The 15,232-nt window shown below is 37.8% G+C and overlaps 1 protein-coding gene across 2 annotated transcripts in view; it reads left to right on the top strand.

Moving 5' to 3' along the window:
• MAPK11 (mitogen-activated protein kinase 11) overlaps positions 1-14,808 on the top strand; it is a 33,005-nt gene extending 18,197 nt beyond the window's left edge. Inside the window, exons 6-12 of one of the 2 annotated variants that reach the window (XM_074164464.1) lie at positions 111-158; positions 2,595-2,709; positions 2,833-2,904; positions 4,513-4,592; positions 8,196-8,274; positions 9,658-9,831; positions 13,066-14,808. In XM_074164464.1, coding sequence (XP_074020565.1) covers positions 111-158; positions 2,595-2,709; positions 2,833-2,904; positions 4,513-4,592; positions 8,196-8,274; positions 9,658-9,831; positions 13,066-13,139 — 642 coding nt within the window. In that variant the 3' untranslated portion in view covers positions 13,140-14,808. The remainder of the gene's footprint in view (positions 1-110; positions 159-2,594; positions 2,710-2,832; positions 2,905-4,512; positions 4,593-8,195; positions 8,275-9,657; positions 9,832-13,065) is intronic. The other variant, XM_074164468.1, reaches the window with a different exon arrangement.
• Positions 14,809-15,232: the final 424 nt, after the last annotated feature.

Below are 15,232 nucleotides of genomic sequence, written 5' to 3' on the forward strand. Positions count from 1 at the left end.
AAATGAATGGAGCATGTCCCTCTGTGCATCAAATGTGTTTCAAGACATAGTTATAATATATTTTAAAAGATTAAAAGCATACTTGACTAATTCTCTCTGTTCTGCTACAGGACCTGAAGCCCAGTAATCTAGCCGTAAATGAAGACTGTGAACTGAGGGTATGTATCACGCTGTTGTGATGAAGAATGTTGTAAAAGCTCTCAAGATTAGTTTTCTGAGAAAATATTAGCTACCATTTTTATTTCTAATTCCATTGATTTCAGCTATTTGCTACTGTTGCTTTTCTGACATAGAAAACCAATTTCCGTGAATGCTTTTTTTCTCCCAAATGTTAATTTAGTATAAACACAAGTACCTTTGTAAAATATTCATCCCTAATTCCTTACAGATGGTACGTAGGCTAATAATTTGGCCCATGAGTGAGCACTTAACTGAGTGTATCTTGAAAGTTTGACCTGTGAAATGTATCTGCATCTGCCATGTTTAGCTGAAGCCTTGTAATAACTTTTATTTTTATATCTATAGAATAGTCTAGCTAAATTAAATAATGATATGAAAAAAGATACCAATATTACCAGTTATTTTACTAGTTACAGGTAGTAAAAAAAAAAAAATCACCAAAAAACCAACCACAAACAAAAAGAACCCTGTAACTTCTCAAATGCTATTTTAATGCACACATCTATATAAATACATATCTTTGTGTATCTGTGTGATACGGTATTACATAATAAGCATGAGACTCTGGAGAAGGAAAAGATGCTTTCTAAGCCTTTAAGCCTAAGAATGGGAAGTTTAGCGTTTCTCCATGGCAGCCAGAAGCATCTTTCTCCCTGTGACTGGGGCTCTGATGTAATCACTTTATTCCAGCTGCGAGGGATTTAAGAAACGATTCCAAATACTACAAGATCAGCAAAAGCTCACAATAGTGAATAAGAGCAGTGCAGTTGCCTTCTCCCACTAATCCGGATCCGTGGTGAGAAACTGTAGTTCCTGTTTGGTTTAGTGACACTTGCAGATGCTCAGCAAGTTTCATGATTATCCCTTTAATGTCTTCATGCATGTATGTTCAGCATCTGTGAAATTTTATGGGTCGTCTGGGTCTGATCTTGCACTCTAAAACGTGTGCTGTATTTTTGTACTGTAAGTAAAGGAGACTTCTAATCTTCCTTTTTTTTTTTTTTTTCTATTATTATGGTATCTGTGCACCTCCCTGCCTAGCATTGATTACACTGCTCTTTGCTTTGTTTATATTTATAGCTTTGCTTCCTCTGGTACCAGATTATGTACCAGATTATTTTCTAATAGAAAAAAATAGTGGATATTTCCAGGTACAAACAAAATGAAAATAGAAGCAAAAAGAAGGAAAACGTATATGTACACGTTTGATAGAAGCTATCAGCTATTTAAGAAAAATATTGCCAAAACCCTCATAAAAATAAGGGCATTAGTGTTTGAGTTTCATACTATTATTCATGCCTTGTTTGCCTCATGCTTTTATTTTTGCTTTTTTAGGAAATAAATAATGCTTTTAAAGTATAATAGAAGTAAAGATGTTAGTGTTATTTATATTTTAGTATTTTTCTTTAGGCTTTTTATATCTTTAAATTGGATTATAACTGAGGCATTGTGAATGATACTCTTAAAATTTTCTTAGTTCCAATGGAAAGGATTAGCATCATCTTAATAAATAATCCTGGATTTCATCATGGGAGGTTGCCACTGATCTTAATTCACATTTCTATTTGAAGAGATGCTAACTAGCTCAGATGACTGACTTAACGAACAGCGCTGAGGCTCAGATGATACACTTTCACAACAGCCTCTCTTAGAGTTCGGGATACCTTTTAGCTCTGTAATTAGTGGGACATAGACTAATCAAAAAATAGTAAGCAAAGAAATGAGCAGGAAAAATTTAATTGAAATAACTTCTCGGCAATGTAAACTTAACAAAGGAGAACATACGGAGGGGAACATTTTGCCATCAAGCCTATGAGTAATATGTGTACCTGAAGAGAGCTCCTTTGTTGTGTCAGTGGGGGAGTTCTACTGAGAACAGATGGTATGTGATTTAAATCTACCTTGTTACGCAGGATATATGTTTCTCTCCTAGTGGCATCAGAATGGTGCATGATTTGGGTAAACGCTTAGATAGACATGAGAGGGAAACAACAGAAATTCTGCAGATTTGTGATGAGCTCGTGTGGTCTTTAAATATTTAAATGGCCAGTGGCACTTGCCCTTGGCATTTTACACAAACATTCCCATTTGTTAGTGTTTCATTTTTTATAGCAAGAGTGCTTATTTTTAGCAAATGAACATCAGGGGAAAATTGAACTTGAGGCAAAATATAAAGTTTGCCTTGGAGGACAAAGGGCCAGGGAGTGGAAGCATCTTTACGCAGAGCCGTAGGCTGCAGGGCTGCAGCAGGGAGAGCCGATGAGCCTGTCCGCAGAGTGTGGCTCTTTTACCTCGTGGATAGTGAGGGGCTATGGGTAAACTCAGGAATGAGTGATGGGGAAAATCACTACCTATAACAAAGTGAAAAGGGATTTTTTTTTTTTTTTAATATTTAATTTGTTTTTATTCTGTAGATTTTAGACTTTGGTTTAGCTCGACAAACTGACGATGAAATGACGGGATATGTTGCAACAAGATGGTACAGAGCTCCAGAAATTATGTTAAACTGGATGCACTACAACCAAACAGGTAAACTGTGAAGGCGTGCATTTTGCTACAGCTGGATATAGTGATGGCTTTAAACCAAGAAGCAACTCTGTTTCAGGATCTCCTTGATTCATTGTACACGTTTCTTTCTCTGTTTCTTGGCAGTTGACATCTGGTCAGTTGGATGCATCATGGCAGAGCTATTAAAAGGGAAGGCCTTATTTCCAGGAAATGATTGTATCCTTAACATGAAACATGAAATGCAGCTGTAAAAATACTTTCTAATTCTTCCTTTTATTTTTTTTTCTGATGACTTGAGTGTTTCTATGGAAATGTTTTTGAGGTAACAAACTTCGGAAACAGTAAAGAATTTTTGCTAATTTTTCAGTTTAGCGTATATGACAGCTGAATATGAGACCCACTGGTAGGAAAAAAAAAAACAGTAACAGATCTTCCTAAACAACAAGTTGCATTTATTCCTTGTTGTGTATCTGTATTTAAATAATAACCTAGTTACAACAGAGCAGATTTCTTCCATGTGTGTATCTTACTGAAATAACATATGTTAAAACTGAAGCTGAGTAAAGGCAATAATTTTTGATTGGCTAATACAATTTTTAAAAATAGAACTGCTTTTAGGCTGGAAGCTTCTAAAATGCAAACAAAGTAATTTTTAAGTAATAAGTGAATTAATAGGCATATTGTGTCCTGTTATAAAAAAAAAAGCCAGCAGTCCCAGAAATGTCACAGCAGCAACAAAACCCTCTTTTTCTCCATCGCTGTGCTGTCGTCCCTGCTGGAGCATCAGGGATTTCCATCGGCATTTCCTGCACTGGCAAAAGGAAAAAAAAAAAAAAGTAAAATAATAAAAGAAAACTGAAGAAAACCAGATAATGAGGAATGGGGAAACAACTGCATCAGAGGAGGAAAGCTTTTAATATGAGAAACAAAGGCACATTCTTCTGTACTGAATACTGACATTTCTCACTGCTCTGAAAGCCCTCGAAAAGCAAACGCTTCTCCTAAAACTAAGCCATTGCCAGGTGCAAAACAAAATGACATCAGAATTGCCTGCAAAACTTTGAAAAGAGCTGCGAGACAGAGTCTCCCTACTGACCTTTCTGTTGTGCTCAGCATCATTAGGCTCTATTGTAATCACAGGCATTGTCCAGATGTTCCTCATCTGAGTGATGACTGTGCTTCAGACTGTTTGATTACACGATGTGTGGCATTTGGAAAAAATCAACACATCTAGTTTTCAAGAAATAAGATATCTTCTGCTATTGTAAAATATTGTCTGCAATTATGTGATTACATCAATTTAAATAAAGCTGTAAAATAACATTGAGTGTCTAGGGAAAATGTAATATACTTTACAGGTCATATATGACAATGAAAAATGAACTTTTTCTAAGCTTTTAATCTTGAGATTGATATCAAACAGATTTATAAAGCTACCAAATGAGAATTTTCCACTTACAGCCTACAGATTAGTAATCTAGCTCTATATGCTCTATTGTAATAGACTGTTCTTCAGAAATCCTCAGATCACTGAAACATAAATGTGCTATTAAAATTAAGCTTAAGAATGTTAAATTGGGAACCAGGACAGGAAAGCAGTATGTTGCATGCACCTTTCTCACGTACAGGCACACCTGGCAAATTCATATAGTACAATAGAGAATTTGATACTCCAGGGCTAGGCTCAAGAAGGTATGAATTGGTGTCCTTGCATGGAATTGTCGTGCTGAATAGTTTTAAACATCTTAACTATCTGCATGAAAGCTTATTAATAGTTCAAACCCAGAAGGATCATGTGCTGTTTATTTCCCTGAAATAATGCAGATATCGATCAACTAAAGAGAATAATGGAAGTTGTGGGTACACCCAGTTCTGAACTTCTGAAGAAGATATCGTCAGAACATGTGAGTTCACAGCTTCATTTGGTTGAATGATCATTCTAATTGGCATCGTATGCCATTGGTTGTGTTACACGGATACCCTGATTTGGAAATGGGCAAACGCTTCAAAGTGATCTCTACTTTTTGCTACTAGAATGCCACCATTCAAAAACATTATTTTTAGGGGTATCCAAATGGCTTGACTGTCAGATGGATTAATTTTGATACTTATTCTCATGTACTCAGTTTCTGAAAGGAGTTTTGCAATTGGGCCTGATGATCTTTTATTTTGCTGCTATACTTATAATGAAAAATTCAAACTGATGCTCAGTTCAGTGCATTATACTGTTGTTATTAAATCTGATGCCTCTGTAATTTTTATGCTTTCCATACTTGTAAAGGATCTAAACACAAATATCAGAACCAAATAATGTGTGTTCTGCCTGAGTGCCCTTATTTGGATCCCTGATTTGAAATTCGTATCTGTTCATCTTTCTGAATGCTTGTGTGAGGTCCATTTTCATGATAATATCTGCAGTTAGTGGTGTGATTTTTAACTCTCCATATGACTTCTTTAAAATAGTAATCTAGTAAATGAACAATTTTCACTTTGTTTCTCTGCTAAAGCTACACTTAAAGAATTCACTTCAAGCAGTAACTGTGGATATCCAGCTGAGGAATGAGATGTGAAATTGATTGATAAAGGCAGGTGATGGGCACGGTGTAAAAAATTCAGATAAACAACAGCACACAGATACCTCCTGAGCTGACGCTGTTTTCTTACACCTTTTTTGTCTGTACCTTGGGCTAATACTAACATCTATTTTTCCGCTTGTGTGTTTATTGATGGGTTTTCTTTGAACTTACGAATGAATACACTAGTGGGTTAGGTAAGCAGGAAAAGTAGGAGAGCCAGAGCAATGCTGTATTTCTGGAGGGCCTAAGTTTAATGAAATCTCATCAACGCAGGCCACCCCACAGCCCCAGAGTTTTTGTGGGTACTCAGCACCTGGGAATGGCCAGGGCAGGAGGAGAATCCGTCCTTGTGCCAGGGACTGGATCAACCAGCAAATCTCGGATGTGCTGTCCTAAGCACAGGTCCTTGTGTAGCCTTGTAGGTCCTGGTATAGCCTTTATGTGTTATTAAGATAAGATTAAGTTTTTTGCAGTAAGGCGTTTGGAGTAGTGTATACAAATGTGTGATTTACCCACAACTAGTCAGTTTGTGAACTTTTTGATTATGGGATTAAACACCCTAAATATTTACTGGAGATAGTATCTGCTTTTGTCTTTAATTTCTTGTGCTTCAGAGCATCCCTCTGTGAGCTACAAGAATCCCAAAACTGTTTTACTGCGGCTAATTATACCTTTAGAGCATAGGGAGTACACAAAAACCAAGTTAATTACTGGGAGTGCTGCTAAGTCACCTCTGGGCTGCTGCTGCCTGGTTAGAGGAGCTACGTCAAAGGAGATGTGTACCTTGCTTCAAGGTACTTGCCTCTTGTAAAGGAGTGTCTGTCCTATTCCTTTGTCCTAGTTCTTCTTTACCTTGTAGTTTGGCCTTATTGTGTAGATATTTCTTAATGCAGCTTGCAGTCCAGGACAGTTTTTCCCATTCCTCTAACAGCAAGGTCACAGGTTTTCTGAAATGGCAAGCCTATTTTCAGTTATAAGTAGAGGATTAAAGAATTGGAAACTAAAATATCAACCTCATGAGATGTTTCAGCACAAATTACTGAGCTGTTTTGTCAGTCTGACGTTAATATGAGTTTAAATGGTGATTGCATTTCATTATTTTCAGAATAATTTAAATGTCTGGATTCTATTGTCTGGGTTTCTGTGGTGAATATATAAGCAGAGGGGACAGGTTATATGCTTTGATAGGTCTGTGTGGTTTTCAAAGGACTTCTGGACAAGGTTGGAGATAATTTTGAAATATCTCGTTCAGTCACGTTTGGATTAGCGATGTTAATTGATGTCTGTACAGAAACAAATAATCCACAAATCCACAGATGTTTGTCATAAGATAAATTTACCTCTTGTGTACCCTAGTCTATAGCTTCCATGCAAGAATGCGTGACAGCTCTCTTTTGCCTTGCTGTTCATATATACATATAAACTAATGCCCTGGGAGACTTAACTCTGATAGGAGCTGCACACCCTGACCCCCTAGCAGGTGTTTGCTGCCTTTATGAACTTTAGGTGGGTAAAAGGGGCGGAGTGAAGCCTGTGTTTGACTAGTCTTTAGACATTGGTCTCTGCGTGACTGGCTACAGCTGCTAAGAAGAAATCATCCTTATAGAAAGCCTTGCTGTCAGCCCCCATAATAAAAAGGGAAAATGCTGATATAGTTTTAACAGGCTGGGGACGTAAGACATGAAAGTTTGCTTCTCTGAGATACTGAAATGTGTCACTAGTGGTAGTCTAGAGTTTTGATAGAATATGCTTACATCTTACAAGAAGCAGAAAAAATAAATAGATCTGCCTCGTTAAATTAGAACACAGCTTGAAAAGACACTGTGTGATGTAATGATTTAAAATATCTTTATATCAGTTCATTGTAGCTACAGAAATTAAGATGATGGCAGAGAAAACAGTGTATGGGACAGGGTCTGTTTACCACGTGTGGTTGTAGGATTGCACAGATGATACGTCAAAGTATTTTATAGTCACTTCATGGTGGTCCAGAAGATAGTTTCACAACTCTCAATCTGGTATCTCACTGGAAGCCATGGAGCTGCACAGTATGAACAACTTTATTTCCTTTGCTGTCTTCAGTAGGCCAAGGATGCTTAGTTAGCTTAGGGCAGATAGTCTCCTTCAAACAGGATTGCTAAGTGTGCAGGGAGGCTCCCCTGTAACACAAACGTGTTTTAAAAGGATTAAGGTTTGTTCAAAGACCAGCTGGAATTTTTGTGGATTTGGGGATAGCCATTTGCCTCTTCTTTAACTGTTCCATTTCAGAATTCCCTGTTCTGTCTGATCCCAGCCCTTAGGACCAGCATTGAACCTTTTTTCTTGCCAACCTATCTATCTCAGGCCAGAAACTTGTAGCTGATGTAATGCCAGGCTCCACGCTGACATTCATGGGTCCAACATGCGGGTAGGCTTTTCCTAGCTGAGTTTGGATGAGCCTTTCACAGCCACGGTGACAAGGCAAGCTATTAACTTTGCTAAACATCTGATGATCGGCTCCCTGGCAGTATCAGGGTTTGTTCTTTGGTTAGCGAAGCTCCTGTCCGACAGAGGAGGGAAGGATGGAGGCTGGATTATACTACTTCACTGAGGGCAACTGGAAGATGATTTAGGTTGCAATTTCTGATTGAACGCTACATGCTTGTGTTCCCTGGGGATATACTGCAGTGAACCGCTAAGCGTAGGTGAAAACAGAAGTGCTAACACACAATCCTTAGAGGAAAATATACCTGTTTAAAACTCTCTTGCTTATTGTGCATTATGCAGGAGTGACTATTTAAAACAAGTCATGCATTATGATTTTATGTGAAGAAGGTTTCCCATGTATAAGAAACATAAAAAATACCACGTCTGTTTTTTAGAGTTGATACGGTTACTGTTGGGCAAAATTTAACCTTTGTGCATGTGGTATGTATATCAATTTATTTCTAGGCAAGAAAATACATTGAATCTCTTCCACATATGCCTCAACAGGATTTGAAAGCGGTATTTCGTGGTGCCAATCCATTAGGTAAGAAAGACTGATGTAGATTAGATCTTTCACTAACACAGGAGCTCAAGCTTTCCTTCGCTATATGATCCTATATGATAACGATCAGACCAGTGAGAAGAGCATTGCTTAACCTTTTATCCTGAGACTGTTTTCCCTTCATGAAGCCTGTGCCTTTTGTTTCTGGTGGAGATTACGGGAACCTCCTAAAGAAAAACAGTCTGTGGATGAAAAGCAAAAGCCAGCTATATGTAGTAGGAATAAATAAAAATGTCACGGGGTCTAGACTAGAGACATCACTTCTGGCTCAGGAAGGCCATGAGCTGTAAATTGCTGGCGAGCAGAAGAACGTACCAGGAAGCATAGCTGTTTGAATGACCCTTTTGAGTATTATTTCCTAGGAATGTATTAGCCATTGTTGGACACAGGATGCTGGGCTAGACCTGTGGTCTGATCCTGCACAATTGGGTTTATGTCTAACCAATTGGTTCTGCCTGTGCAGAAGAGATGTTTCTGTGAACTATTTCTTGTGACATGGCAAAGGAGACATTTGAGTGACTGGAGTCATCTTCCTACAGTGGCTGGTCAGTTCCATCAAGTGCACATTAAAACATTTTATATGGGGAAGTATTATGAGTTAAAATGTTTTTAATTCATTCTGTGTATTAAAAGACAATTTTATTTTTACAGATACAAGTAGCGGTGAACGCTTTCTTATAAAAAATGGGATTTATTTGCATGAGGTACATGAAAGCATGCTACATATTAATACATAAAAGCAAATTAGTAACAGTGCTTAATGAAAGCACTAAAATTATTTTTATATAATATTTTAAATAGTTATAATAAACTTTCCCTATAAAACTAATTTCAGCCTTACAGATCTCTCATTTCTAGTATTCTGCAGCTGTCAACATCAAACGTATTTTCTTTATGCTGGATCCTGTAAAGTTGCTTTGGGGTTTTCATCTGATGATTTCATTGATGCAGCTAATTAAAAGTGTAATCTCAAATTCACAATTTTAAGATACACAAGCTTGCACTGATCAGGACCAAATTAAGCACATGATGCACAACACACAATATTTAACTTTTAAGCACACAGATCTTTTCAGAATGAAGGTCTTTGATGTGTGAAGAGGTGAATCGGATATCAGATAGATGATAATGAACCTTTGTGCATACCACAAACAAACCAGAAGCTTCCTTCAGCTCTGAAAGTAATACTCAGTACAAAATCTTCAAAACTTGTTTTTTATATTGCCTAAATTTTGTGGCTTTTCCACCAATAATGCTAATTGTGTTTAAGGTGAGCGAGAATAGATTTTGTGTAAACAGTCACCTTCTCTTTTATTCCTAGATGGTCTCTTCTGGCTTTGAACCACATTTCTCTTTTTCCCTTAGCTGTAGATCTTCTTGAGAAGATGCTTATATTAGACAGCGATAAAAGAATTACTGCCTCGGAAGCACTTGCACATCCATACTTTGTACAGTATCACGATCCGGATGATGAACCTGAGGCCGAGCTGTACGACGAGTCAATAGAGAATAAGGAGCGAACCATAGATGAATGGAAAGGTAACAGAATTGCACACAGTAGTTAATACATGCAGCAGAACAGAATCTTACTTAAATAACTGTTTTCCTCTGTCTCTAACCAGAGCAGTTTGAACTCTTAAGCTTCATGGAAACAAGATAAGTCCATGTATGTGCTTGTGGGAACAGAGATGTGGAAAGGGTTGTTTTTCCTCTCTGGATTTCACTCCCTTCCCCCATTCTGTCATCTCCTAACTAGTTTCCCTGTAGCAGGAAACCACACATTTTGTCTTGCTTTTAGTTTTCTAGGTCAGATCCTCAGCTGAAGTAACTGTCTTGAGAGCAAGCGACGCTATTTGGGATTCTGGTCTAGCTTTCTTCAGAACCAGAATTTAGTATTTTCCACATACGTGTGTATTTTGTTAATCATTCTTTTGATAGCCAAGTAATTGGGATTAATAGATAAGCCACGCTATTGATCTTGTTTGAGATGAGAGTTGATGATTTTACTTCGGATTGACACCCTAAAAGCCATTCTTGAGAAATACTGCAATGACTTTTTTTTTTAGTTAATTCCATGCTTGCGTCATTATTATATTGCACTATGGTATCACGGAAGTAACATGGCTAAACATTTAGATTGCAAGTTTACTGCAAAGTACAGTCCAATTTCATCATTGTCTAATGAGGACATATTAGGCTAAAAATTCCTTACCGGACATTTTTAAATTGAGAATAATGTTCTAGAAAACTAGTTGTGCCTGTTTATCAATAAAGTCCTTTCCTTGGCTTAAGATGAAATATGTCTTCTATAAAATAAATGTACATCTGTTTCTATTTGTATATTCTATAACTTTTACGCCAGAAAGCTTTGATAAAAATATATTAGCATAGTGGGTAGGTTTATGATGAAAAATACTGACCTCCCATGTCTTACTTATGCCCTTGCACTTATGCCATGTTTTATCCTGGACAAGCAGACTGACTACAGCATATACTTCTTAAAGAAAGATAGAAGCGGGGTCATGGGTCTCTCTATGATAAAGCAACCTCCTAGTGCCCCGAAAAGGGTTTTCTAGAAGCTTACAGTGTCTGTACAAACAAGGATTGATTGGTATCACTTATTCCTTACACTTGCTTTCCTCTGCAAAACCTGGCAGCACCCAGCACCACCCATAAATCTTGTTTATTGAGAGGCATGTTCAATTTGCTGCTGTACTTACCAGTGGGTGATTTATTTTCTGCTACTTTTTCAGTTGACTGAGCCTTTAACAGGAAAGTTTAACAGTTTCCAAGTTGTGAAGCTGATTTCTGTTTGTGATGAAACTCCACTGAAATTATTTCAGGAACAACCTTAGCTTAACACTTTCTGAACTGAAATGAGGATGTGGAGGTGAAGTCTCTAGGAAGGACAGTATCACATTTTTCTACATCGCTGTCCTTGCTGGAACTACGGGTCAAAGTCCTTCTTTATACAGAGGGTAAAAAAAAAAGGCCTGAAACAAAAATCTCAAAACTGGCACAGGACACGCAGCTCTTTCTCCTGGCCATATTTTAATCTTGGGGAATAAACTTTTTATTTTCAAGTACAGTAAGTGCCACATTTAAGTAAGGTGACATGAAAGGTGAATATTTGTATAAAATTTTTGTATCATTGATGAAATGTTGGACCCAGTTTCTCGAGATGTCAATGGCATGTTCCCCTTCTTGTTCTGTTCAAGTTAAAAATCTGTGGCGCTTGATCCCAAGAGGGACTGGACACCAAAGTAAAGTGAGATTTCAGACTGTCTTATGCATTATGCACCTAAGAGTTTTCTTGACCTCCATGGCACACTGCTGAGGCTTGCAGCCCAGCCTCATCAATTTTGCTTCTGACATGTTTAATCAGTTAGAAAATACTTAAAATTTTTAGAGGCCGAGAGTATGCTATTCAGAGCTGAATGCCGTGCACTGTCTCTCTTTAGCTGCTGCTCCAACTGCACATATCTCAGCTTAACATCAGTACTCTCAGCTGAGTAGGTGGCATGAGAGCTGGGTAAGGAGCTTCCTAAACATACAATGCGGGAATAATTTGTAATACAGTCCCAGGCATGCAGCTTGTGAGGATGCTGCTTTCCTCCGAGTTCACTCAGGACCTCTCTAACTCCTACCTGGCTGCCTCTGGCCAGATGCTACTTAATAGCTTCAGATCAATCACTGAAGGAGTCAGCTAACGAATCCTCCTGCCTTGGCAGTTCTGCACACTTAATATCTTTCAAAGAAATCCTTCACTGAAGGAAGCTGGCACAGTGGTCACTGTATACCATGGCACAGCATAACACAACCAGAGCATTAGCAAGATTTTTACACACCTTTTAGGGGAGTGCTGTGTCCACTTGCAGGTGTAGCAGCTGTCTCAGGCAGATCTGTTTAGTAAGCAAGTTAATAGGCACAGGTTTGATGTGATTTAAACATCACTGTTTGGGAAACAGATCCTGAAATAATTCATTGTTAGCTGTATACTTATGTGTGAATAGGATTTGGTCCTTAAAATACGATATCTAGCTTGAGAAGATACATAGGAGGTTGCCGCTGACGACATACTGCATTGCTGTGGAAGGCACAAAACAGGACACGACTGTCCAGATGAAAAGATAAAGGGCTCTTCCTAAAGCAGGGGAAAACAGCAAGGAATACGTGTTTCTAGTTAAGCCTTTCTTGATGCAAATAGAACTGTTACGTTCTTCTAAGACAAAAGAACATTTTTTCCAGAGGACCTTAAAATCAAGTTATTTACAATAAAGTCTTAAAAAAACCCAACCAACCCTAAACCTAGATCCCAGGGCATTAGTGCAGAATCACGAGTGATTTATGGTGAAGGCAATTGACTGGGAGATGATAAAGAACATTTGCAGCAGTTAAAAGTGTACATTTTAAAACCTGTTTGGGTGCTTTTAAAGATTCCATTTTCCATTACATTTTGTCTTTTATTACGTCATTTTGGCAGGTCATCTGACAGCATAATTGATGTTTCCATTTCAGGGCCTGTGTGTTTCAGTAATTAGCTGAAGGGAACAGACGTGTTGTACAATAACAGTATTTGTGGATTTAACTTGTAATTTGAGGTTAACAGAAGGATTCCTGGTGAATTCGGTCTATTTTTGGATCTGGACTCTAAAAAGGCTGGAAATGCAAACTACAAGTCACATGCATCCGTAGAACTGTTTTGTCTGGAATATTTTTCTTTTGAAGGGAATATCACCTAATTCTTCTCTCTCCCTTATGCCCTCTCTACAGAACTTACCTATGGAGAAGTGATTAGCTTTAAACCCCCCGACTTAAAAATGGATAGCCTGGAGATAGAGCAGTGAATACCGGCAGCTCTCTCTTGCCTTGCTGCACTATGAAGACTGTTAAAATATAACCATTCAATTTAACCTGTGGTCAGACGTAGATTTTTACTATCCAAAGATGTTGGAGAAGATGTGGAAAAGCAGATGCATTATACAGAAGCCAGATGTTGTCTGTTTGGGGTGGTTTGTTTTTTTTTTGCCTTGTAATATGAATGTATTCCCGACTCACAAAGGGTAATAAAGAACTGCTTTGTTCTGACAAAATTATGCACTGAGTTCTGTCGAGCTGTGTGTTCTGCATGTTTCATTTTATCAGTTGTATTGCCAAAATAAAGGTGACTTTTAAAATTAATTTTAAAATTGTACATTTAAAGCATGAATGTATGCAGACACAAACATAGAAATCCGTACAAGCAATCCTTTTTTTTTTCTGGCGTTTTATCTGTCCGTTTTCATATTATTTATAGTTAGTGCCTTTATGAAGAGAGGGCGTGGTAGTGAGATAGAATATGCATATGTAGTCATATCTGTGGTGATCTTACAGATTTACTGGATGTGTCTCAAGCGATCTCAACACCAGTTGAAAGTCAGTAAAAATAAATCTTTGTCCTCTGTTGCCATTCAAGTGTCTGTTCTCATTATTTTCCCCATGTATGTTTTTTTGAATCTGCACAATACCCGTTTGTGAGACCATTTTACTCGTGGATGGTGCTCCTGACCACACTGTTGGTGGGGCGCTGCTGAATTTGGCCAAGTTGACAGGAAGGTGCCCCGAAGGCCCTGCAGCAAATCTCTGTCGTCTTCTGCATGCTTCAGCAAAGGCTGTCGCTGGTGGCAGTGCAAGAGTGCTCAGTTCAGTTCACAATTCCTCATTGTTTTATTTTCCTTCACGTAAACCTTGGGAAAATAATCTAATAATCGCCATTGGAAGACAGGGCAAAACAAGATGGTTTAAGAATTTGTTTGGAAAAACAAAATATCCATCTCATCAGAGTTTCCTTTTAAACAAAATTTTAAAGGCTTTCCAGCTCTGAAAAGCTGGAAAACTAAATAATAAATTGTTGGATACACTGGATACCAAAAATGTCTTAAAGAATTAAATTTATCTGATTTCCGAATTGAAGGCATAATACTGAAACAGGAATATCCTTTGGCATGAGGCCCCTTTGCTGTACTGGCTGTGTCTTATGATTATGATTCACGGTTGTTCAATGTTGTTCATTTTTGTGTCTCTTCTCACTCTGTCAGAGTTTTATTTTGGAGGCGGCTTTTTATATCATTTAGGTTTTCTGCAACCTTTGACATTAAGATTCAGTTGTACAGCTATTACACGAGGTAATGAACTCTACTGCATTTATTTGCCCTCCTCTGTATCTTTTCTATGTAAACGAAAAGCTTTTTCTTAATAAACAGATTTCTAAAAAGGTCAAGTCCAAGAACTTTGATTTTTCAGAGGTAGTCAATACAGTACTGTTTGTCGTCTTTGAGAAATTGAAATAAGCATTCCATGTAGAAAATGTGCTCCTAATTTGTGGGCTAAGTGCTGGGCTGTTGTTGATAACATTGGCCAGTTATCTGATACTCGATTTCAGTGGAATACAGCCATTTGTATTCAACTTTCTGCAAGGCAAATTAATCTGGAATTAATAATAATCATGTGAACAGTTTCATTAAAAATAATCACATGAATTTCTCACGAGTCCTCTGAAGTGTTGTCTGGCCACCATTGCTGTGGCTTCCTACAAAGCTGGATGAGGCCTGCAGTGGTCCTGCAACCACTGAATTTCATGCTGACTAAAATTACTGAAAACATTGTAAATCCTGAAATTATTCGTCTGGCTACATAATGAAAATAATCACTTAGTCATGTCTTAAATATATTTTTTCATTTTTTTTGTTTACCAATTAACGGAAAAGTAGCTCAGTGCTTTATTTTCTCTGAAATCTGATAATGAGCTTGCTGGCCTGTTCTGCAGCTCTGTTCCAGCTGGAAGGGCAAGGATGAAGTAAAGAGATTTCACAAGAACCTCCTGCATCCAACGATAATTAATTTAGTGTGGGATTTGTCCCATCATTTGTTTAATCTGGTTTCCTGGCTACAAGGGTCACCA

The sequence above is a fragment of the Numenius arquata genome, chromosome 2 (genome assembly GCF_964106895.1).
Source record: "Numenius arquata chromosome 2, bNumArq3.hap1.1, whole genome shotgun sequence".
Lineage (NCBI taxonomy): Eukaryota > Metazoa > Chordata > Aves > Charadriiformes > Scolopacidae > Numenius > Numenius arquata.